The sequence below is a fragment of the Apodemus sylvaticus genome, chromosome 19, assembly GCF_947179515.1.
Source record: "Apodemus sylvaticus chromosome 19, mApoSyl1.1, whole genome shotgun sequence".
In the NCBI taxonomy this organism is placed as follows: Eukaryota; Metazoa; Chordata; class Mammalia; order Rodentia; family Muridae; genus Apodemus; species Apodemus sylvaticus.
In genome coordinates this window covers 43,515,428-43,539,026 of record NC_067490.1, presented here as the reverse complement: position 1 = coordinate 43,539,026, position 23,599 = coordinate 43,515,428, and the positions used below count along the sequence as shown (strand labels likewise).

At 44.7% G+C, this 23,599-nt stretch overlaps 1 protein-coding gene across 1 annotated transcript; it reads right to left on the bottom strand.

Annotated features, from left to right (window-relative positions):
- Positions 1 to 303: 303 nt before the first annotated feature.
- LOC127669209 (sperm motility kinase 2A-like) lies at positions 304 to 1,791 on the bottom strand. The gene has a single exon (XM_052163090.1). It carries the CDS (start codon positions 1,789 to 1,791, stop codon positions 304 to 306), a length of 1,488 nt encoding a protein of 495 aa, XP_052019050.1.
- Positions 1,792 to 23,599: the final 21,808 nt, after the last annotated feature.

Below are 23,599 nucleotides of genomic sequence, written 5' to 3'. Positions count from 1 at the left end.
ATCTACTCCTCTTTCTTTGCCTACTTCCTCCTCAAAGCAGGGTCAGTACCCAGCTGCTGTCTCCTAGTTCAACGTGCAGAATACTCACATGAGATGCCTTCTGGGATGCTAGATCTGTTGTTAGGTTCAATTTAACCAACGTCCCACAGTGTCTAGACCTACCTTCCCATGCATCGTAACAGATACATAAACAGAAGTACAATCTGCCAGTTCACACAGACTGGAGTAAAATAGATACATTCAAATACAGAAATGTACCTGGGCTCTGCCGGATGCCTATTCTCCAGACGCCCTCGCTTGGTTTCAGTTCTGGGGGGAGACCCTCCTCTCCCCCAGGTGAGGTTGCTGTTGGGATGGAATGCAACAGCACAACTTTCTTAGTGCATTACTTATCTTCTTTCTCCACCACTTAAAGCCTCTGTGTCTCCTGCTTGGGACAGTCTTGTCCTTTGCTGAGGCACTGGGGTTGTCATCTCTGGTCAAATTGGAGCTGCCGGTCACGTAAGGGACACTGGTAGAATGGCTGTCAGCTTGGTTCGTTGTGGGTGTGGTCTGCAGGGTCCTACCTGGAGGAATGCCAGGCCAACTGCCTCTCCTCTGTCTTCCCTGAAGAGCCTTCTGGCCAGAGACAGAGCCTTCACTCGTGGAGGAGGTCAAGCATAATGTGGATTCGCTTTCTCTCCTTCGTCCCACTTGGAAAGAATCAGGATCATGAAGGGAAGGGAAGGGCGTCATCAAGGGATTCATGGGCTGGGCACGGGTTGAGATGCCAAACTCCTGCAGGGCCTGTCTTCGCAGGAAGTAATAAGTGGCCATAGCTTCATTGTATTTTCTCTCCAATAAAGACTCTTTTATTTCTTGGGCTTTGAACCCTAGGTGTCCCATGGCTTTTATAATTGCTGGGTCAGGCTTGAGGTGGAACAGTTCCTGACAAGGATCTGGGAATCCCTCCGAATCCTCTGTCAGCCAGGGATGCAACATCACTTCTGCAACCGTCGGCCTATGCTTTGGGTTGGCAGACAGTAAAATACTAATCAGGTCATCGAGTTCTATTGATATGCCAGATGGGACAGGATACTGCCCTGACAATATCTGTCTCCGCAGCTCTGGGACCTTCACGGCATCAAATGGCACTCTGCCAGCAGTCATATAATACAGAGCCACTCCAAGAGCCCATATATCCACCTTGGGGCCATCATACACTCTCCCAAGGACCATCTCAGGAGGAGCATATGGCAAAGTCCCACAGTGAAAGTTCAGCTTTTGCCCCGGATTCACTAGGGTGCTGAGCCCAAAGTCGATAAGTTTGATTGCACCTTTCCTATCTATCATTATATTCCCAGGTTTCAGGTCGCGATGGATGATACCCAGGTCATGACAGTAGCTTATAGCACTCAATATTTGTTTAAATATTGTTCGTGCTTCATCCTCCTGCAGGGGGCCAGCATGATGGATGTAATCGTACAGCGATTCCCCCTTGGACAACTCCATCACGAGGTATATAGTCTTCTCAGTCTGGATGACTTGTTGGAGGGAGATGATGTTGGGATGATTGAGCCTGGTCATAATGTCAACCTCCGATGTGACGGGATGGTGCCTGTGCTTTTGCTTGTCAATCATTTTAACAGCCACAGGAGTGCCTGTGAGGCGGTGCTTGGCCAGCTTGACTGTGGCGCAGCCTCCATGGCCGATGGTGTTTAAAACTCTGTATTGAGAGTGGAAACTCTCTGCTTCAAAGAAGCTGGAATCAGATCTGAGATTTTCTGATTCCTCTTCACTCCCAGACTTCATTTCGGGAAACAAAGTATAAAGGATACCTAAGAGGAACAAAAAAAAAAGGAAATGAAAGGAAGAAAGAAAGCTCTGATGAAAATTAAAATAATGAAAAATAAATAAACAGACAACTAAAACCAAACAAACATGACAACCAGAGCAGATATCCAGAAAAGCTAAACCACAAACAAAGCCAAGAAAATCCAAATTCAAACTTAGCAGCACAGCTCAGCAGCACTAAGAATGAATATTACTGATTGTGTTAGAAGAATAAGGTACAAGGAAATAGATAAATGATAAAAGAAATTAAAAAAATTGACATTTACAATATCCAAGAAATATGATATTAAATGTAAAAAACCAAAAAATGAACTCCAAACAATCAAAACTACATAAAAGCTAAAAACCTAGAGATTAAAACAAAATATAACATACTCATCAAATTTCCTAGAATATGCAAAGCACTAAACAAAATATTATGAAGAAAACAAAGTATTGAATAAGTGGAATAATTGGGAGAGAAATCTGAAAAGGTTTTTCTCAGAAAACTTGGAAATTGATAAGAAATATATAGATATGAATACAAATCTTATTATTTAGCATCCTTGACCATCACGGAGTTGATAACTAAAACTAGTCTAAGATTTCATCTGATTCAAATCAGATGTCTAAGGCCCCAATGGTGGTGTCAGTGGATGTGGGGGATGGAAACACTCACATACACTACACATGGGAGGATAGAAGAGGTTTGACCATTGTAAACAAATGTGTGCGTGTTCCTCAGAAAACTAGAACCGGATGTGCCATGTGATCCAGCTAGCCCACTCCTGGGATATAGTCACGGAACTCTGTTCCTGCCGCAGAGACACTTGTTCCTCCATGTTCAGTAAACAGCCTTGGTGTCTAAGGAAAATGTGGTATTACACACAATGGAATGTTGTTCAGCTGTAAAGAAAACAGAAATGATGAAGTGTTCAAGTACAAACATGGAATTAGATGATTAAGTGAGCTACCCAGAATCAAGAGAACAAAAATGGCATGTTCTCATTCAGAAGCAGGTTCTTGCATCAAATCTTCAGATTAGTGCAGCTCTCATAGTTCAGAGAAATTTCTTTGTGCAATGACACAGAAACCCGCAACTGGTCAAAACCTGGAGAGTAAGTGTTAACAAAGTGCTCAAACAAGAGCCAGGATGTCTACATGGAACCTTTCTCTCCCTCCTTTCCTCTGTTCCTCTCTCCCTTCCTGCCTCCCTTTCTTTCTTCCTCCACGGCTCAGGTACTAACATGGTAAATGGGAACAGAGATAGTGTAAGAACCAGAGGTTTGACAGGGCCAGAGAAAAATATTACTATACTGGCTGGTTTTAGTTTCAACTTGACACAGGCTGGAGTTATCACAGAGAAAGGAGTTTCAGTTGGGGAAGTGCCTCCATGAGATCCAACTGTGAGGCATTTTCTCAATTAGTGGTCAGGGGGGAGGGCCCCTTGTGGGTGGTACCATCCCTGGGCTGTATTCTTGGGTTCTATAAGAGAGCAGGCTGAGCAAGTCAGGGGAGCAAGCCAGTAAGAAACATCACTCCATGGCCTCTGCATCAGCTCCTGCTTCCAGACCTACTTGAGTTCCAGTCCTGACTTCCTTCAGTGATGAACTGCAACGTGGAAGTGTAAGCTCAATAAACCCTTTCCTCCCCCAACTTGCTTCTTGGTCATGGTGTTTGTGCAGGAATAGAAACCCTGACTAAGACAATTATCTTCTTGAAAAAGCAAGAACACGAAACTCATGAATTCACAACAGCTGTGGCCACCACATCTGCACAAAATCAAGCACTCTGCCCTGACTAACCCGTAGTGTGAACATTGACGGCTGATGAAATCTAGGAAAGAGAGAGTCATTTTACTTAAGGATTTGGTTCCCGGTAGGTCAACCACACTCCAGTGGATGCCCCCATATTCAGGAACATATGACAGTATGCTATTTACAAATAAAAATACATGAATTAGTGGGTGTTGGGAGTGGTTGTGAGAATGGACCTGGGAGGAGTTGGGGAAGGCCAAGGGGTAAATAGGTTCCAAATACATTCTTGGATGTCCAAAATTCTCAAAAGATATTATAACTTTGAAAAACCACAAAAAATCCAAAACTAAAAGCCAAAACAGAAACAAAAAATAGAATAAATAAGAAAACCTAGAAAAACAAAAATTAGAAGGGTAAAACTGTGACAAAATTCCCCAAAATATGAACATAATAAAAACAATGAGACCTTATGAAACTGAAAGCTTCTGTAAGGAAAGGAACACTCTCATTATGACAAAACAACAGCATACAGATTATAAAGGGATCATCGCTATCCCACAGCTGATAAAGGGCTAATATCCAAAATATATGGAGAACTCAAAAAGAAGCTAAACTCCAAAAACCCAAACAAACCCACTCAAACTATTGGGTATAGCACTAAACAGAGAATTGAAAACAGAGGAATCAGCCTGGTGGTGGTGGCGCACGCCTTCAATCCCAGCACTTGGGAGGCAGAGGCAGGTGGATTTCTGAGATCAAGGCCAGCCGGGTCTACGGAGTGAGTTCCAGGACATCCAGGGCTACACAGAGAAACCCTGTTGAAAAAGAAAGAAAGGAAGAGAGAGAGAGAGAGAGAGAGAGAGAGAGAGAGAGAGAGAGAGAGAGAGAGAGAGAGAGAGAGAGAGAAAAGAAAAAAGAAAACAGGGGAATCTGGAATGGCTGTGGAGCACTTACAAAAATGTTCATCATATTTACTCATCAAGGAAACATGAATCAAAATGACTCTGAGTTTCCATCTGACACCCATCAGAATGGCTAGGATCTAAAAGTCAAGTGACAGTGGTATGGGTTACACTTCCACTGTGTCTGTGCTGGGGCCCTGAGCAGACCTTGGGGGTAAACTCCACAACCAGTCCCACAACACCCATAGCAAGCTCAACTGCCAGGTGCTCTAAGGGGCTCAGGATCACAGGGTCATAGGATCCCAGAGTCCCAGGAGCTTAGTCACACCCAGATCTCAGGGTCCCAGAGGCAGAATGACTCTAAAGAGCTCTGACACACACAGGATCTCAGGTTCACAGGATACCAGAATCACAGGATCAAAGTGACAGCTTGACTCTGAGGACTTGTAATACCACAAGGATCACAGGAAGGACAGGCTCCAGTCAGATATGGCTAGGGTAGGTAGCACTACAGATTACCAGATTTGGAGAGAAGCTGAAGATCATAAGCAACAAAAACCAAGGTGACTTGGCTTTATCAGAACCAAATTCTTCTACCATAGCAAGTCCTAGATAAATCATTACATGGGAAAAGCAAGATTCAAATAGAAAATCACTTCTTGTGATGATAGAGGACTTTAAGAAGGACATAACTCATGCTCTACCGACTGAGCTAGCCGGGCTGTACGACAGCAATTAGAAACAATAAATTCACAAAATTTTTAGGCAAATGGTTTGATCTGGAAAATATCATCCTAAGTGAGGTAACCCAATCACAAAAGAATACACATGGAATGCAATCTCTGATAAGTGGAAATTAGTCCAGAAGCCCTGAATACCCAAGGCACAAATCGCATAACAAATGACTCCCATGAAGAAGTATGGAGAGGCTCCTGATCCTGGAAAGGATTGACCTAGCATTGGAGGGGACTATAAGGACAAAGAAAAGGAGGGAGGTGATCGGAGAATGGATGGAGAGAAGAAGGTTTATGAGACATATGGGTAGGGGGGATCTGGGAACGGGGAAATAATTTGGAATGTAAACAAAGAATATAGAAAATAAAAATATTAAAATAGATAGAGAGATAGAAAATACAGTCCAAAACCAACCAACTAACCAAACAAACAAACAAAAAACCAAAAATTACTAGTCTAAAGAAAAAAACAAAAAAACAAAAAAAAAAGAAGAAGAAGAAAGACATAACTCCCTTAAAGAAATATAGGAGAACACAGGTAAACAGCTAGAAGTCCTTAAAGAGGAAACACAATAAATCCCTCAAAGAGTTATAGGAAAAATCAAGCAGGCAAAGAAAATGAACAAAATCATCTAGGATATAAAAATGCAACTAGAAACAACAAAGAAATTACAAACTGAGACAACCCTGGAGCTACAAAAGTTAGGAAAGAGATCAGGAGTCATAGATGCAAACATCACCAACAGAATACAAAAGAGAGAAGAGAGAATTTCAGATACAGAAGATACCATAGAAAACATTGACACTACAGTCAAAGAAAACACAAAAAGCTAAAAGCTCCTAACCCCAAACATGCAGAACATCCAGTACACAATGTGAAAAGACCAACCCTTAGGAAAATAGGTATAGATGAGAGTGAAGATATCCAACTTAAAGATCCAGTAAATATCTTCATCAAAACTAAAGAAGAAAAGATCCTGAAGCTAAGAGAGAGAGAGAAAGAGAGAGAGAGAGAGAGAAAGATAGAGAAAGAGAGAGAGAGAGGGAGAGAGAGAGAGAGAGAGAGCGAGAGAGAGAGAGAGAGAGAGACCCATGAGCATGTAAGAAGCCTACTGAACTCCAAAGAGACTGGAGCAGAAAAGAAATTACTCCTGTCACATAATACTCAAAACAACAAATGCACTAAACAAAGAAAAAATATTAAAAGCAGTAAGGGGAAAAGGTCAAGTAACATATAAAAGCAGGCCTATCTGAATTGCATCGCACTTCTCATCAGAGACTATGAAAGATAGAAGATCCTGGGTATATGTCATACAGACCTGAAGAGAACACAAATGCCAGCCCAGGTTAATATACCCAGCAAATCTGTCAATTACCATAGATGGAAAAACAAGATATTCTATGATAAAACCAAATTTACACAATATCTTTCCACACATCCAGCCCTACAAAAGATAATAGATGGAAAACACCAACACAAGGAGAGAAACTACACCCTAGAAAAAGGAAGAAGGAAATCTTTAAACAGACCCACACCAACATTATTCCACCTCTAACAACAAATTAACAAGTAACACTGACTTTTCCTTAATATCACTTAATATGAAAATTAGTATTATCAACACATCTTAATCGATTGAAATTCAAAATATGAGTAATTAGAAATTATTGGCAGTCACCAAGTGGTCTCTCTAATTTGGTGATTGGATAAATAAGCCCAATAGTCTAGAATCCATATATACTCTCTGCTTGTTCATACATGAAAGTGTCTTTCTATGTAACACATAATGGTCTTGAGATCATGCTTCTCACATCTAAGCCTCTCTATTAATAGAATTTTTTTTGGTTTTTTGATTTGTTTTTGTTTTTTTTGAGACAGGGTTTCTCTGTATAGCCCTGGCTGTCCTGGAACTCACTCTGTAGACCAGGCTGGCCTTGAACTCAGAAATCCGCCTGCCTCTGCCTCCCAGAGTGCTGGGATTACATGTGTGACTACCACCACCCGGCTTAGAATTTTTTCTTTGATATTTTTACTCTATACTATGATTTTCAGAACAGCTTACATATTTCAAAATTATTTATACAGTTTAAAGAATCGTAGACAATTATGTTGGGAAGTGGCTAGTAAGAGAACAACAAAGAGTGAGACTGAATATTTTGCTTGATATTTATAATTTTTGTATATATTATGAAGATGACCTCATAAGTTACTCTTTTTCTGTGATGAATGCTTTTCAAAATTACCACAGCCAATGAACCAGAATCTTTCCCCCAACTAATGTCTGTGCCACCCTCCAAGCAGAACCATTTTTCATTGAAACAGTTGATGAATGACTGCATGGATAGACCATCTAAATACACACACCATTTCTTAAATGAATGCAACCTGTTCCCTGTGGGCTGAGAATGATGACAATCACTCAAGTCACATAGCTTTGACCATAGCAGGAAATCTACATCCAAATAATTGTGCCTACAATTCATTCCTTGACACAGCAGACCTATCAATTCTTAGCTTAGCTAATATGCAGCTAAACTCCTTTGGTGATGTGAGGGACATTGAAGTACAGACTTATTACAATGAACTCCAATGCCTAGAAATTGTTCTTATTTTGGGTTTGTACCACAGTAAGAGCCAAGATTTTAAGCTGCACTAAAAACAAAATGAACAAACAAATAAAAAGACTTTATCTTTTTTCTTCACTTAATAAAATATCCATCATTTTTATGATTGGTAGAAAAATATATATTGCGTTGAATAAAATAAAAAAATCCAAAATTAAAACTAAAAATTTAATAAAATATAAGAGAATATTAAAAATAAAAATGAAAAATACAACTCAAGTGATATCATATGCTGTTGAAATGTGAAGCAAGGGTAACACTTCTGCATTGCTGGGGTGAGTTCAAACTTGTACAACTACTCTAATAATCAATATGGCAGTTTCTTAGAAACTAAGGAATGCTTCTACCTCAAGATCCAGCTATACCACTCCCAGGCATATACTCAAGAGATGTTCCACCATACCACAAGGAACTTTACTATATTCACTGAAGACTTATTGATAAGAGACACAAATTCAAAACCCAGATGTCCCTCAATTGAAAAATGGATTAAAAAAAATGTGGTTAATTTACACAATGGAATACCACTCAGCTATGAAAAAAACGGCATCATGAAATTTGCAGGCCAATGGATAGAACTTGAAAATATCCTCTTGAGTGAGGTAACCCAGACTCAGAAAGAGAAACATGGTCTAACATACACTTAATTGGATATTACCTGTAATGCTCAGGATGCTGAATCCCTCATGCTACAATCAACAGACCCAAAGAAGATAAGTAACAAGGATGTCCCAAGAGAGGATGCTTGAATCTCATTCAAAAAGGGAAATCAAAGGGAGTTGGATAAAAGGAGGGAACTGACAGGGAGAGGGTGGAGGGAGGGCATGAGGGGGAGGGATTGGTGTGGGGAGAGCAGGAGGAAGGGCAGAACAGAGCTGAGTGTGGGGGATGCCTCTCTCAGATGAGTTACAGACTTGGCTGTGATGGGGTTGGGAGAGACTCTAGCAAGTCTATAAGAGTGATGCTATCTGAGACTCCTAGAAGCTGGGGTTGTAAAGACTAAAGGAGGCATCTCCAGTAGCCAGGCAGGATTTCTGGTATGGGAAAGGGGACACTAACCAACCCACAAAACCTTCAACCCAAAATTTGTCCCATCTACAAGATGTTCAGGGATAAAGATGTAGCACAGACTGAGGGATCAGCCAACCCATGACAGGCCCAAGTTTAGAACCACCCCACAGGAGAGAACACTGTTAATGACGCCCCATGTCTTGCAGACAGAACCTAACATAACTGTCTTCTGGGAGGCTTCATCCAGCAGCTGATGGAAACAGATGAAGAGACCCAGAGTCAAACAACAGGCGAAGCTTGGTGAGTCTTGTGGAAGAGAGGAGATAGAGTTAATCAAGCCAGAGGGGTCCAGGACACCACAAGAAGACCTACAGAGTCAACTGACCTAGTCCCATGGAAGCTCACATAGGCTGAAGGAACAACCAAAGAGCATGCATGGCCTGGACTGAGGACCCTACACATGTGTAGTAGATATGCAGCTCATCTTCAGGTGGGTCCTGTAACAACTGGGTCAGAGGCTGTCTCTTACTCTGTTGTCGGCCTTTGGATCTATTTCCCCTAGCTGGGCTCCCTTTACTGGCCTCAGTGGGGAGGATAACCTTAGTCCTGCTAGGAATAGATGTCCCAGAACAGGGTGGTACCCAAGGGGTCAGCCTCTCCTCCTCTGAGAAGGGAAGGGAATTACAGGAGGAGGGGCATGTGAGGTAGAACTAGGAGGAGAGGAGGGAGGGGGCTATGATTGGGTTGTAAAGGGGGCAGATAAAAGGAAATTTAAAAAAAAATAAGGTAAATGGCTTACCAGAGAAACAAAAGCCAAGGTGACTGATGGTCTGAACACTTCCTGTACACAGGTGTCCTCACACCTAACACAAGTGCACTCTCTCTCTCTCTCTCTCTCTCTCTCTCTCTCTCTCTCTCTCTCGCTCACTCTCACTCTCTCTCTCTCTCTCACACACACACACTCACACACAAACACTCACACACACACACTCTCAGATACAGGCACACAAACACACAGGTGCACACACACCCACAGGTATATCTACACACAAACAAACAGGTACTCACATGCAAGTAAACTTAAAACACAGCACACACACACTATACACTCACACAAGCAAGACACCTCCCAAACACTCACTGATCTAGACACAAATACACAAGCTCACACACAAACTAACACACACTAATCTAGACACACATACACAAACTCACACACAAACCAATCAAACACAAAATCCACACACAGTTCACTCGAGACAATGAAATCGCAAAGAGCACAACTCCACCAACTCCTCTCCACGCACTCAAAGAAATCCAGGTGTGGCACAGCCTAACATGTGCTGGCTGGACTGCATCACAGTTGCTCCTCATGAGGTCAGAGCAGGACCTGTCCTGACAGGGCTGGGAGGGACTCCAAGGTGCTGGCCTAGGTGGGCTATGGAGACTGACATTAGGCTTTTAGAAATCAAAGCCTGTAGGATGTTTTGCTGTACTTAGGTCACTTGATATTTGACAAAGGAGCTAAAAATATCCAGTGGAAAAAGAGACAGCATTTTTAACAAATGGTGCTGGACCAACTGGAGGTCAGCATGCAGAAAATGCAAATCACCCCATTCTTATATCCTTGTACTAAGCTCAGGTCCAAGGGGATCAAGGGCCTACACATAAAACCAGACAAACTGACGCTGGGGAAAAAATGGGGAAAGAATCTTACACACATGGACACAGGGGGAAAGTTCCTGAATAGAACACCAATGGCCTATGTCTAAGAACAAGAATCAACAAATGGGACCTCATATAACCGCAAAGTTTCTGTAACACAAAGGACACAGTCAATAGGACAAAAACAGCAACCAACAAATTGGGAAAAGATCTTTACCAATCCTACATTCGTTAGAGGGCTAATATAAAAGATATACAAAGAACTCAAGAAGTTAGACCCCAGAGAGTCAAATAACCCTATTAAAAATGGGGTACAGAGATAAACAGGGAATTCTCAACTGAGGAAACTCGAATGGCTCTGAAGCACCTAAAGAAATGTTCAGCATCCTTAGTCATCAGGGAAATGCAAATCAAAACAACCTGAGATTCCACCTCACACCAATCAGATTGACTAAGATGAAAAACTCAGGAGACAGCAGATGCTGGAGAGGATGTGGGGGGAAAAAGAACATTTCTCCATTGTTGGTGGGATTGCAAGCTGGTAAAACCACTCTGCAATCACTTTGATGAGTCCTCAAAAATTTAGACATAGTACTACCTGAAGAGCCAGCTATACCACTCCTGGGCGTATACCCAGAAGATGCTCCAACATGAAATAAGGACACATGCTCCACTATGTTCATAGCTGCCTCGTTTATAATAGCCAGAAGCTGGAAATAACCCAGATGTCCTTCAACAGAGGAATGGACACAAACTGTGGTATATCTGCACAATGGAGTACTACTCAGCAAATGGATGGAAGTAGAAAGTGTCATCCTGAGTGAGGTAACCCAATCACAAAAGAACACACATGGTATGCACTCACTGATAAGTGGATGTTAGCCCAAAAGCTCAAACTAAGTGACAATTCACAGACCACAGGAAGCTCAAGAAGAAGGAGAACTTAAGTGAGGGTGCTTTGGTTCCTCTGAGAAAGGGAACAAAATCCTCACAGGAGCAATAAAGGAGACAAAATATGGAGCAGAGACTGAAGGATAGGCCACCCAGAGACTGCCCTACCTGGGGATTCATCCTATAAAGAGTCACCAAACCCCAACACTCTTATGGACAGCAAGAAGTACATACCAAAAGTAGCATGCCAGGGTTGTCTCTGAGGGGCCCTGCCAGAGTCTTACATATACAGAGGCAGATGCTAGCAGTCAACCATTGGTGTTGGTGTTGTTTCCCCAATGGAGGAGTTGGAGAGTGGTCTAGAGGGGCTGAAGAGGTTTAAAACCCCATGGGAAGAACATCGATGTCAGCCACTGAGATGCCCCAGGTCTCCCAGGGACTAAACCATCAGCCAAGGGGTACACATGGTTCCAGCCAAAAATGTGGCAGAGGAAGGCCTGGTCGGGCATCAGTGGGAGGAGTGGTCCTTGGTCAGGCAAAGGCTCATTAGATGCCCCTAAAAAGGGATATTAAGTGGGGTGGGGAGGTGAGAAAGGATCTGGTGGAGGGGCACATACTTGGAGGCAGGGTGTGGGAGAAGGGTTTGGGTGTTTTCAGAAAAGGGGAAACTGGGAAATGTTTTACTATTTGCAACATAAATGAATGTTATATTAAAAAAATAAAGATAAATAGACTTTTATTCTTGAAAAAATAAATGGAATTTATAGTGACAGTCTTAAAAATTACATGTTTGCAGCTGGGAAGGAAGCAAGGTCTTAAACTGGTGTTAATTGGGATGTAAGTTTGGTGGAGGTTTAGCCAGATTCCCGGGTGAGGGGCTCCTTTCTCTTCCCATGTTGTCCATTTCCTCTCTCTGCCCCGCCTTATGCACACACATAAACCCTGACCTTGGAGCTTCTCAAAGGTGTGTACAATGTCATGGGGGCTGGTGTCTTGAACAATCATGGGGAATGCAGCTCCCTGAGAAGAAGTCATGCTTGCAACAGCCTCTACGGTGCCAAGCCCCCAGGTTACATGGACTCCTTCCTCTGAGAGGCTGATCCTGACTAAGAGAGGAGCCATGGGGGAGTGAGGGGCAGGATGGGAATGTGCAAGTGCTGGCAGTGCCTAGTTTTCTACTGCTATGCCTTAGCACTCAGGTAAAAGGGGATGGGAGTCCTGCCAAGTCCCTGTGAGCTGACCCTGCAGGGGAGAACTGCTGTGAGGCCACAGAAAGCAGCACAGACTCAAGAGAGCACCTGAGGCTGGAGGTTGAAGGCTTTGAGGCACAATCCCCTTCCTCTTATTTTCAGGTGACATTTATTGTCTGGTGAGGAGTCCTATTGGCTAAGATAATGGGCTGTTCCATTAGCTTTCAAGGTGCTGGTGTCTCAGTTGTCCCAAAGTTGGTATTTCACTTACCTACCACCCGCACCCAGCTTCTTAAAATTCATTTCTTTTAATTTGTTTTTAGGGGGTTTTGGAGTGGAACTCAGGTCCTGCTTGCAAAGCAAACAGGTTATTGAGCAATCCATTTCTATATCTCCTGTGGGTATCTCATTCCTTGAGTTCTATAATGCCAGCCTGGGCTTTACAGGGAAAAGGGACTTGTACTCTGTAGCTGCCTACAGCTATTGCGACCTGGGTTCCTGGAAGAGAAGCTGAGTGATGGATTGGGAAGGAGGAAAAAGAAGGAGGTCAGGACAATAGTTTACCAATCAAGGCCCCAACTTTAATGGTGGTCAGACCATTTAACAGTTTGGGCAAGCCCCCCACCCCCCAGCTTCTGGAGGTGAGCAGCAGGGAAGTGGTCTGGCGGTTCCCCGGGCGTTGGCTCCATGGCTCAGGCATCTGGACTGGTCATCTGCTTAATTCAGGAATTCATAGATCTGGAGGAACAATGAACTTCACCTTCACTCTGAGCACTCCACCCTATGTGGAGCAGGATCCTGACTAGCAAGGGATTCCCTGCACAACAAAGGCTGGGAGAGGAAGTTCGCCTTGACCAATGTCAAGTACACTCTGAGCACTCCACCCTAGGATAAAAATTTCTGCTGTAACCTACTTTCCTATTATGCCCTAATGTCAGATTCTTGTCTGAAGCCCTTGTCCTTGGCCAATGTCAAGTTCTTACCACGTGGCATAACACCTCAATATGGCTCTGTACAGGGACTAACTTGTCAGGGCTGAAAGAGGTGAGGATAAAAATCAGAGCTCACAGGAGGAAGTTAGAGAGGGATACTCAGGGTCCTCAAATCAGCTGGACCAATCTCCTTCCTCCTTCCTCTTCTGGAAGCCAGTTTAAGCCTCTTCAGAGTACCAGAATGACTTCCCAGTGGGAGCAAAGCTTGATCCCCTGACTCCACACACCTGCAAACACAGGTCTCCTCCTCAGGCCTAAGGGAGGCATGCTGGGGACAGCTGCCACCCAAGGAGCTGTGCTGGGCAGGGTACAATTCTGAAACACTACTACTCAGGTTCATGGAGAATACATTGTGGATGTGTAGAGGGGAGGACACCCAGCAAGCTCTGGTTAGCATTTCCGCTGGATGGAGTCACCAAAAAGTCATGACACATCAAAGCTTCATCCAGTGAGCCAATCAACAGCCAGGAAAGTTGGGCAGCTGCTGAGCTCTGGAAACCCTAGATACCATTGTTTACCTCTGCCTTGATCTTGCCAAGACTATGTAATTGAGCAAGTATATAAACACATGTATCCACCTAGCCTCACAGCACCCTATTCAGGACCAGTGTGAGTCTGCAAACTGATCTACACACACACACACACACACACACACACACACACACACACACACACACGGTCAGAAGATCCAGGGCTTGAGTACTGGCTGTCCATGACCTCATTCATTCTCTTTGCAGTGTACAGAGCAGACACCATCAACTCCATTTCACAGGCTGGGATACAGAGGCTGAGAAAGGCTCTTCCCATTCTGCCAGCATCTTCTCTTCAGCCCTTGCTGCCTGGCTCTCTGCAGCCTCTCACTGTTCCCACCCATATTACTACTGTCTTCCTGCTTCCCATCCTGGCTAACAATGAACGGCAGTACAGGAGCGTAGCATGGCGCTAGTGGAATCATTTCACTTTATATTTACATGTAATTCTGGATGTGACTGTTACAGGAGGAGATATGGAAGGTGGATACTACAGTCCTCATATCCTTCTCCATTGGGAACCAAGTATTTTGAATGACTTTCCCAAGAGAGTTTAAGGGCATGGATTGGGCTCAGCTCCAATGTGGCAGGTTGTGCAACTTTGGGCATCCCTCATCTACGTTCAGAATGGTCAGGAGGCTAGCAAGAAATGCTTTGAACTCTCTGGGACCAAGGTCTTGGAGGAAACCTGCAGGAAACAAATGCATGTTTGCTTATGGGCAACTGCACCTTAAAGAAGGAGTCGACTTCCTTGTGAATGAAGAGCCAAGGCTGCCATGGCTTCACCCTGTCAGCCACACTCGATGCAAATAAAGTCTCAGCTGTATCCAGCCGGCTCAGGGCCAGGACTGAGTCCTGAGGTTCTAAGGGGAATCATTCCCAGGAGAGAAGACCTGAGCCAGGATCTGGGTCAAGGAGACTCTCCTGGGTGGTGATGTCTCTGTTTCAGACCTTAGCTAAAGAGTGGTCACACTCCGGGAAAGGATAGATGTTTTTTGTTTTATTATCTATTTTTAATCAGGAATTCACAACAATAGTGGTACAAATTTGGATACGGAAGAGGACCATCCATTAGTCACATGTTTGCACAGCATCCACCAAGATTGACCTATTGGAGAGGCTGGCTGGAGAGATGGATACAGGTGCTTAAATAGATTGGACTCTGCCGCTTCTGCCATTACCTGTTGACACGTGTGGATGAGTAACTGGGAGTCTGATTTCTGTTCTGTTGCTTCCTGAGAGTCTGGTAGAGACTCTAGAGGTAGAAAGGGCCCTATTTACACAATGACACTTCTCCTTACCATGAGGGTTGCTAGAGAATCTAGAGGTAGAAATGCCATATTGAGTCATTGTTACATCTCCTAGTCACAAGACTATAGGGTTTCTTCAAAGTCACTAACATGATTCGGGAACCTGTTGAGGAATCTCCAGAACATGCTGTTCTTGCAGCTACACACTGGGGGAGGAAACCACCACAGCACATGAGGTTGTTGCTTCATGATCACCACCTCAGATACAGACAGCATCAGACAGGATAGGGTGCCCAGAGAAAAGATGAACAGATCCTTTTGTAGATGAAGAGGCCACTGTGTGTACCTTACAATGGAGCTCAGAGAGGAGGGAGCCCAACAGGACCAGCCAGGGCTGTGTGCTGTCACTAGACAGGGACAATCTGCTGTCGGCGATGAGCCAGGAGTGCTCATGCTTGGAACTTGCCTTTAAGTCCGTTCTATCCTCATGAACTGAGCTAGAATGTTGCACACAGTTAGTGGGTACTTTCTGGCATGGTCAGGGCAACCGTGCTGCCTGGTTCCCAGAGCAGCAGCCCTGAGTTCACATGAGCACTGGCTCATGGGGTCTGGCATGTAGAATGTTGGATGGATCTAGAAAGACTCCTCTGCATGCTCTCCATTCAGTCATCAATTCCCCCACTGCCAGAGGACGATGAGAGACACATTACTGCCTTGTATTAGGCCTGAATTTTGTACATTGTTTCCAGTTAAATACAAGACTTTTGTATTGTTTCTATTATTCTGCAAGCACTGGTTGGCTTATTGTACCAATGGCCAGGAAGGTGGTGTGATGCCCAACCCAATGCCTAATTATCCAGTCTCCAAGTCTGCAGTTTCTTTCCTATGGCACTGGGAATGTCCGTACTCTGCTGTGCTGGCACAGGCCACTACAGGATTCTGAAAGGGGCTGGAAGAGCAGAAAAGCATCCCATCTCAACACTTCATCCTCAACACAGATAGGTGTTCACTCTCTCTGTACTCCATCCCTCCTGATTCCTAGACCCCTGCATGGAAACAAGAATCACAGCCTTAGGGAGAGAAATGTACATTTCAGAAGTGTGCAACAAGGCCCTATGTTCCTAACATGGCATCCAGAGGGTTCTTCCTGGAAATATGACATCTACTAGCCTGGTGCTTACTCTCAGCATGTCTATTGGAGTGGAGAAGCCAGGGTGCCCTTAGAGCTTTACATCTGGATACTGTGCTCTGCCATTCCATATTCTGGGGCCTGTACCTGTTCTGAGTCCAATATTCTTTGGAGATTTTGAAGTAATAGATGAAAGGTTTGAATGGCAGCACTTCTTGGGAGGGACACTGAAATGGTTCACTGGGGAGGGAAGAATTTTTCATGTAAGTTGTTCAAGCTATGGACAGACAGAGGCAAAGGCATGGCTGTGGTTCCAGAGGTCTTTCAGGACCCAGCACCAGAGACAGACTGTGCAGTGTGGACTTTGAAGAAAGGAAATTAGGGCTTCACAGGAGAAGTGGGGGTATTTTCTTATGTTTTCAAAAGATAAGGGATGTCTCACAGTACAAGCCTGCAGCCAGACTTTCTAATTCCTAGTCAGGAGGCAGAGATGTTGGTGGGATTAGGATGTTTAGCTTCTAACACACACCGTGATGTAGTCCAACTTCTCCCCCTCTGGTGTAAGTGGACTACTCCAGTTTCTGCAAAACCCCACTCTGCCCACTCAACATGCCCACTCTCCCACTCCTACCCCCACACACCCCCACACTTCGACCCACCTTCTTCCATCACAGATCATTAAGAGGAAAATCACAGGCCCTTTGTTTCCACCTGTTGCTATAGTGAATCCCAGCGACCTGGAGTCTATCTCACATTGGGCTAGCATTCACAGGAAACTTGCAATGTGTATTAACCACAATCCCTACTTCTGCCCTGCAGATTAGGTCAATTGAGATTTCTGCATGTAGACTGTAAAGTGCTGATGGGTCTAGGCCTCCATTCTTCCCAGCTGGGCTGAGTTTAATCGCTGCCCTGAAGGTTAACCCTCTATGCTTTGGATAAACTCCAGGGCCAGAACAGTCCTGACCAAGGCAGGATGCAAATGACAGGTGTGAAGATGCAGGGTGGTACCTGACAACCTTTGAAAACAAGGAGCCTAGACACACAGAAAATCATCTCTCTAGTTGACCCCCAGCTTCTCTATGGTTTCCATGTTTAGTGCCTGAGTAGTGTCCCGACCCACAGGACAGTCAACAGGGTTGATGGGAATACCTAAGAGAAAGGCAAGAGACAACAGACACGAGAAGACGGACAACAAGTCTGATTCTGGTCAAGCTGTCAAGTTTTATTTTTTTACACAAGCCAACTTAAAGGGAAAGGTATAGGTATAGGGAGGGAATGGGGGGAACAATCTCAGGGGGCTGGCATCATCTCTTAAAAACAGTTTCTCAGAATTTCTGGGAAAGGCTAGTTATTACTTCTGGAATTTTGGCATGATAAAGGGGGTCATGAGGAGGTGAAGTGGAAAGGAGTGGCTATACTAACCTATCCACAGATGAACTTCAAAAGGAGGGGGTTTTGAGATCTATGTGGGAATGATTCCTGGCATGGAGATCTAAGTGAGAATGACTCCTGGTATCCACATCTCCTGGGACTGAGATCTAGGTGGGGATGGCTCCTGGTATGGAGAGTCCTTGGCATTGAGATCTAAGTGAGGATGGCTCCTGGCAGAGTAGAATCCCCTATGTCCCCCTGAACACCCCGAAATAGCTGTCATTTCCAGTCCTCTACCACCCACCTTCCCTACAGGCAGATAGGAAGAGAACAGAAATATTGGCAAATTTCATAAGAACATTGCCTGGCATGTTCTACATTCTGTGTGCTACTATTCCCTATCATTCCAGGAAACTTTAAAAGGGGTGTGCAGAAACAGAGAGAACATGACAAGGTAAAAAATATATATGCACTTGAAGGACACTGGAGTGAAGAAGTAAGAACAGAGAAGACAGCAGGGGGATGGAGGTCACCTTAAAACCAGCTGGTGAGCCAGGGCCATTGCTTCTGAAGAGCTCTGAGTGCACTGCTGTGAATGGAGGGAGGGGAGAGGGATCAAAGGCAGAGAGGAGAGGGAGAGGATACCCAGGAGAGGGTTGGGATATTGTGGAGGGGATGGCAGAAGAATAGGAGAGGGGAGGGGGAGGGGAGAATAGAGAGGGGAAAAGGAAAGGGGGATAGAGAAAGAGGAGGGGAGGAAGGAAATGGGAAGAGGAGGAGAGGGAATTTGGGGAAAGGGATGGAGATTGGGAGAAGGAGGGGAGGAAATGGAAGTAGGCGAAGGAAGTAAGAAATGAAAGAAAGGAAGGAAGAAATGAAAGGAAGGAAGGAAGGAAGGAAGGAAGGAAGGAAGGAAGGAAGGAAGGAAGGAAGGAAGGAAGGAAGGAAGGAAGGAAGGAAGGAAGAAAGGAAAGAAGAAGGGAGAACAAAAAGGAGGAAGGGAACACCTGTCCCATATGAAACTTTGTAGGGCTTTAAAGCAGACTGGCAAACATTGTGTGAATCTTTGCTCTTGTTGAAATCATCTTTACTTTTGATTTAGGTTGGATGGTTTGTTTCATTTTGCTTTGTTTTGAAACAGACTCTAAATCTCTAACTCAGGTTTGCCTCAAACTCAGAGTGATTTTCCATTCTCAGCCTCCTAAATATTAGTGTTACAGTGGGAGACAGCATTCTGTGTATCTTTAGAGTTACTGCTGTTTTGTGAGCATGTGCTTATGTGCAGGCTTGTGCACCACATGTTTGCCCGTGGAGCCCAGTAGAGGGCACTGGGATCCCCAGAACTAAAGCTACAGAAGCTTGTGAGCTGCCCTGTTGGTGCTGAACATGGAGTAGTGCTCCACAGAGAGTGAGTGAGTTGACTCCTGGCTTTGGAGGTCAGGCTGCCTCCAGCTTCTCTCCCTTGACTAAGCAGGCAGGTACAGCCACGAGGTACAGACCAGGAGCTGCAGAACAGATGAAACAGAGTCAGTTCGGGCTGCACCTGCACCCAAGGACCTGGCAGTCCCACAGCACTCTGTGCCAGAGGAGAGCCAGTAACCCAGGCATACTGAGACAGGCTTGCAGGCCCACAGGAGGGACAAGCAGCAGCCAGAGTCTGCAGTACAACTAACACCAGACATAATCACGTGGCAAAAGTCAAAGGTAGGAAAGTTACCAAAAGAAATCAAGGCTACATGGCAGCATTATGAACCCAATTCTCCCACAACAGAAAGTCCTGGATACCCCAATACACTAGAAAAGCAAGATTTGATTTAAAATCACAGCACATGATGTTGATGGAGGGCTTCAAGAAGGACATAAATAACTCATTTTAAAAAAAATACAGGAGAACACAAGAAAACAGGGAGAAGCCCTTAAAGAACTACAGGAAAGCACAACAAAACAGGTGAAGGAATTGAACAAAACCATCCAGGATCTAAAAATCGAGGTATAAACAATAAAGAAATCACAAAGGGAAACAACTCTGGATATAGAAAACCTAGGAAAGAAGTCAGAAGTCATGGATACAAGTATCAACAAGAGAATAAAAGAGATAGAAGAGAGAATCTCAGAGACATAAGATAACACAGAAAGCATTGAAACAACAGCTGAGGACTGACCACAGGTTCCATCACATTTCCCTAGTGGTTGCCTTCCACAGGAATACACTCAGGAGGCAGAGACTTGGAATTTGCCTCCCCCACACAACAAACCATAGGGACTGAGGGAAATGCTGTTCTAAGAACACAAGATGAGAGAGCAGCAGAGCAGAGGTGAGCAGAGCCCTGGTCACCACCATCTTTGCTGAAACATCCAAGATCGGGGTCCTTTGGTTCTTGTGCCTCCTCCCTAAATGGTTTTTTAAATCTGTGACATGAGGCTGGTGACAAGGAGACAATCTCCTCACCAACTGTAGAATCAGTATCAGCAAAGACAACTGTTCCTATTAAGTAGGAAAACTGGCATCAGGTACTGACAGGGAGGGGGACTGCACACTCACATAGGAAGAGAGACACTGTCCTCAAAGAGATGCCTAGACTCCACACAGCTGAACAGCACCATGGGCTATGCTGGTGATTGCCAGTGTCCCATTCCCAGCCACAGGCAGAAGGGGCACACACACACACACACACACACACACACACACACACACAAATACACACCAGTTCACTATGTCCAGCCTGGACTCATGTGGGTCTGGATCAGTTCCTGACAGGCACCCCTGTGGTGGACTGAAATGCGAGGCTCCTACCAACCCTGCCTAGCTGAAGGGGTACCTCCATAGGTCGGGTTGTTTCCTCTAGGGCTCAGGGAAGTCCTTCACACAGGAATTCCAGTTCTCATCTGGGATCCTAGTTCACAGAGGCTGCTGCATCAAGACCTGCCTCTGATGGGCCCATGGAGGGGGATGGTAGACTACTGAAGGCTGTGCTGGCCTCGCCCCGCCCCTCACCCCCTCATCCTCTCAACCCCTCACCCCTCAGAGCCTCAGCTGTGCAGACAGGGAAGCTTCATCTCTGATAAAACTCACATACACAATCTAGGTTCACTTGTTCTTAGCTGACTTGAAAATCGCTGATCAGTTATGGGTTGGGTAGTGTGTGTGTGTGTGTGTGTGTGTGTGTGTTTACAAGCATGCCAGGTGTGAGTATGGAAGGATGGGTGAGCCTATGTGTGATTGAGTGTGAAAAACCCCACGCACACCTGCCCATCAGAACACCATGAGAAGTAGATGGCTGATATGTACATCTCCCTGACTTGACTTCCTGGATCCACACATGCAGGGGACTCCAGCTACTCTTCATTGATCTCCATGATTACCAAAGACACTACCAGGGCTTGATTACGCCAAGCAGTGACTCCAGACGCCATATAATCCAGGAACCTGGCATCTAGCACCCTGCTTGTTCTACAGTCAGTACAGCAGTAGGGACTAGCTTTAGTCTTAGAAGCTTCAGCCAAAGCTCACCAGTCCTCAGAGAATCATCTTCAAAACCTGATTCCTATGCTGAGTGGTGATGAACAGCCACGAGGTGACAAGGGCATTTAGTCTTGCCTTTAGGGTATCAAGACCTTACTGAAGGATGCATAAAACACCTTGAGCAGATAGTGACAAGACCAAAAGGGCTCATTTTCCACACAGCCAAGGCTGCTGATAGACATGGGAGCAGAAGAGGATACAAAATAATGGTCTATGATGCACAAAATAATGATGTCATTGGAGAGATACAAACCTCAATTGGGTGACACTGAGGCCTGGATAGTAAATTCACAGCAAAAGGGAGCCCTTCAGGGTCCCAGAACACAAGTGGGGCTCCTATTGCTTTCTCCCTTAAGGGGCCTTATCAGGTAGGTGGCTACCACATTATTCCCAGCCCTGTTGCTTAACCCTGGTTGGTATAAAGGTCCTTCTTACTCTTGGTGGCAGATTTCTACTGACCATCTAAGCCAAGTCTCTGCCAGTTCCACATACAGTCCTAACCCCAGGTCCTACCTGACCCTGCTCTGAGCTTTCCCTCTATGACCCCACTTAAGGCAGAAATTGTAGTCCCAAGTTGCAGATTGCTCTGTCCTTCCTTGGGGTGTGGCTAGGTAGATGATTACTCTGGTATTTTCAGTGGGATATACACAAATCCTTTTCATGACTTGGTTTGCTGTGCATCTCCCCTGCTGTGTATTGCTTCAGCAGCATCTTCTGTTTGCCCACCTCTTTGTGTCTCTGCCCGTCTCTAAACAAGTGTCCTTAAGTATAGACTTGTGTCAGGCATTCTAGGGATTGAGTGTGTGGGGTGCTCAGAATATTGAATTAGTGGGATCATCTGCAAGAGGCACTGCCCACTCCCCTATGCACATGTCTCTCATTTTCCTGGGGGCAATGGTGAGTGATGTTGATGCAATTTTGACCACGGTGTCTGATGGGTTCAGTCCTGCTGACACAAGCACTTTGCATGTCAGTTATTAATTTGAACTTTTTCCCTTCTTGCTGACATTGGATCACACTGTGCAGCACATATTGGTCTCAAACTCATAACACTCATACCACAACCCTAGAAATATTGGAAAGAAAGTCCTACCAATTAGGATGGGAGGGGATCTTACAAATCCTGTAGAAGTATCTGCTTTGAGAACTTCCCTTCCTCTACACAGATCTATCACCTTAGAAGTGGCTTGGCTTATTTATGAACACAGGGCTTAATGGCAAGAGAGGACCCGTATATAAAAACAATTCTTTCTTTTCCTGGTCTGGATACTGTGAAGCAAACGTTTTGTTTTAACACGTACTTCCTGTTGTGATGCTCTGCCTCTACACAGGAATAACCCATTGAAAAAGCCAGCCACTGGCTGTGAATTCAAAAACAGTGAGCCAAAAGAAAACCTGTGTTTATCACATGATTGGTTTGGGTGTTTTGTCAGGGCAATGGAAATCTAAAGTGGAGAAATGGAGCTAATGCTGGAGTGTCCCTGATGGACATGGTTCACACACCTTTGCTATGTGTTTGTGGGAAGCATTTGGAGAAGTTTTTGGATGCAAGCTTCAGGAGAACTGGGCAATATTCTAATGGACATTGTGATAGGACTGAGGATTCTGATTGGTGGCAGATTAGAGGTTACTCCTAGTGTAATATATTTTGGCAAACAACACACACACACAAACACACGCACAAACACACAGGCACATGCACACATGCATTCATGTATGACACATGTGCATACACAAACATATTATTACACATGTGCACACACACATGAAAATGCATGCACAGATATGCATTCATGCACAAACACAAATGCCACACATTTGTTCCCTGAGATCTCCTGAGGCAGAATCTAAATCAGGTAAAGAGTGCAGGTTAGAGAAGGGTGTCTCCTGAAGATACTGGTGACATAAAGAAGTCAAGGGCTTAATACCAAGCTAACTGGAAAGATGTGAGGGAAGCTGAGGAATCAGAGACCCATCAGAGTGATGGGAGAAAGAATGAATGCTTCAGGGCCCGTGAGATGAGGTTCTCTAGGAAGTGGTAATCTGTCAGGTACGATAGAGTTCGGGGTTGGCATGGTTAGGTGATGTCCCTGTGGCAGAGCACATCTGGTCTGGGTCAGAAGAGCTTGTCCTCTCACAGACAACATCACTTCTCCCTCCCAACACACATCCTCCCTCTGACCCAGCTCTGACTCATTCCCGAAGGACACTTGA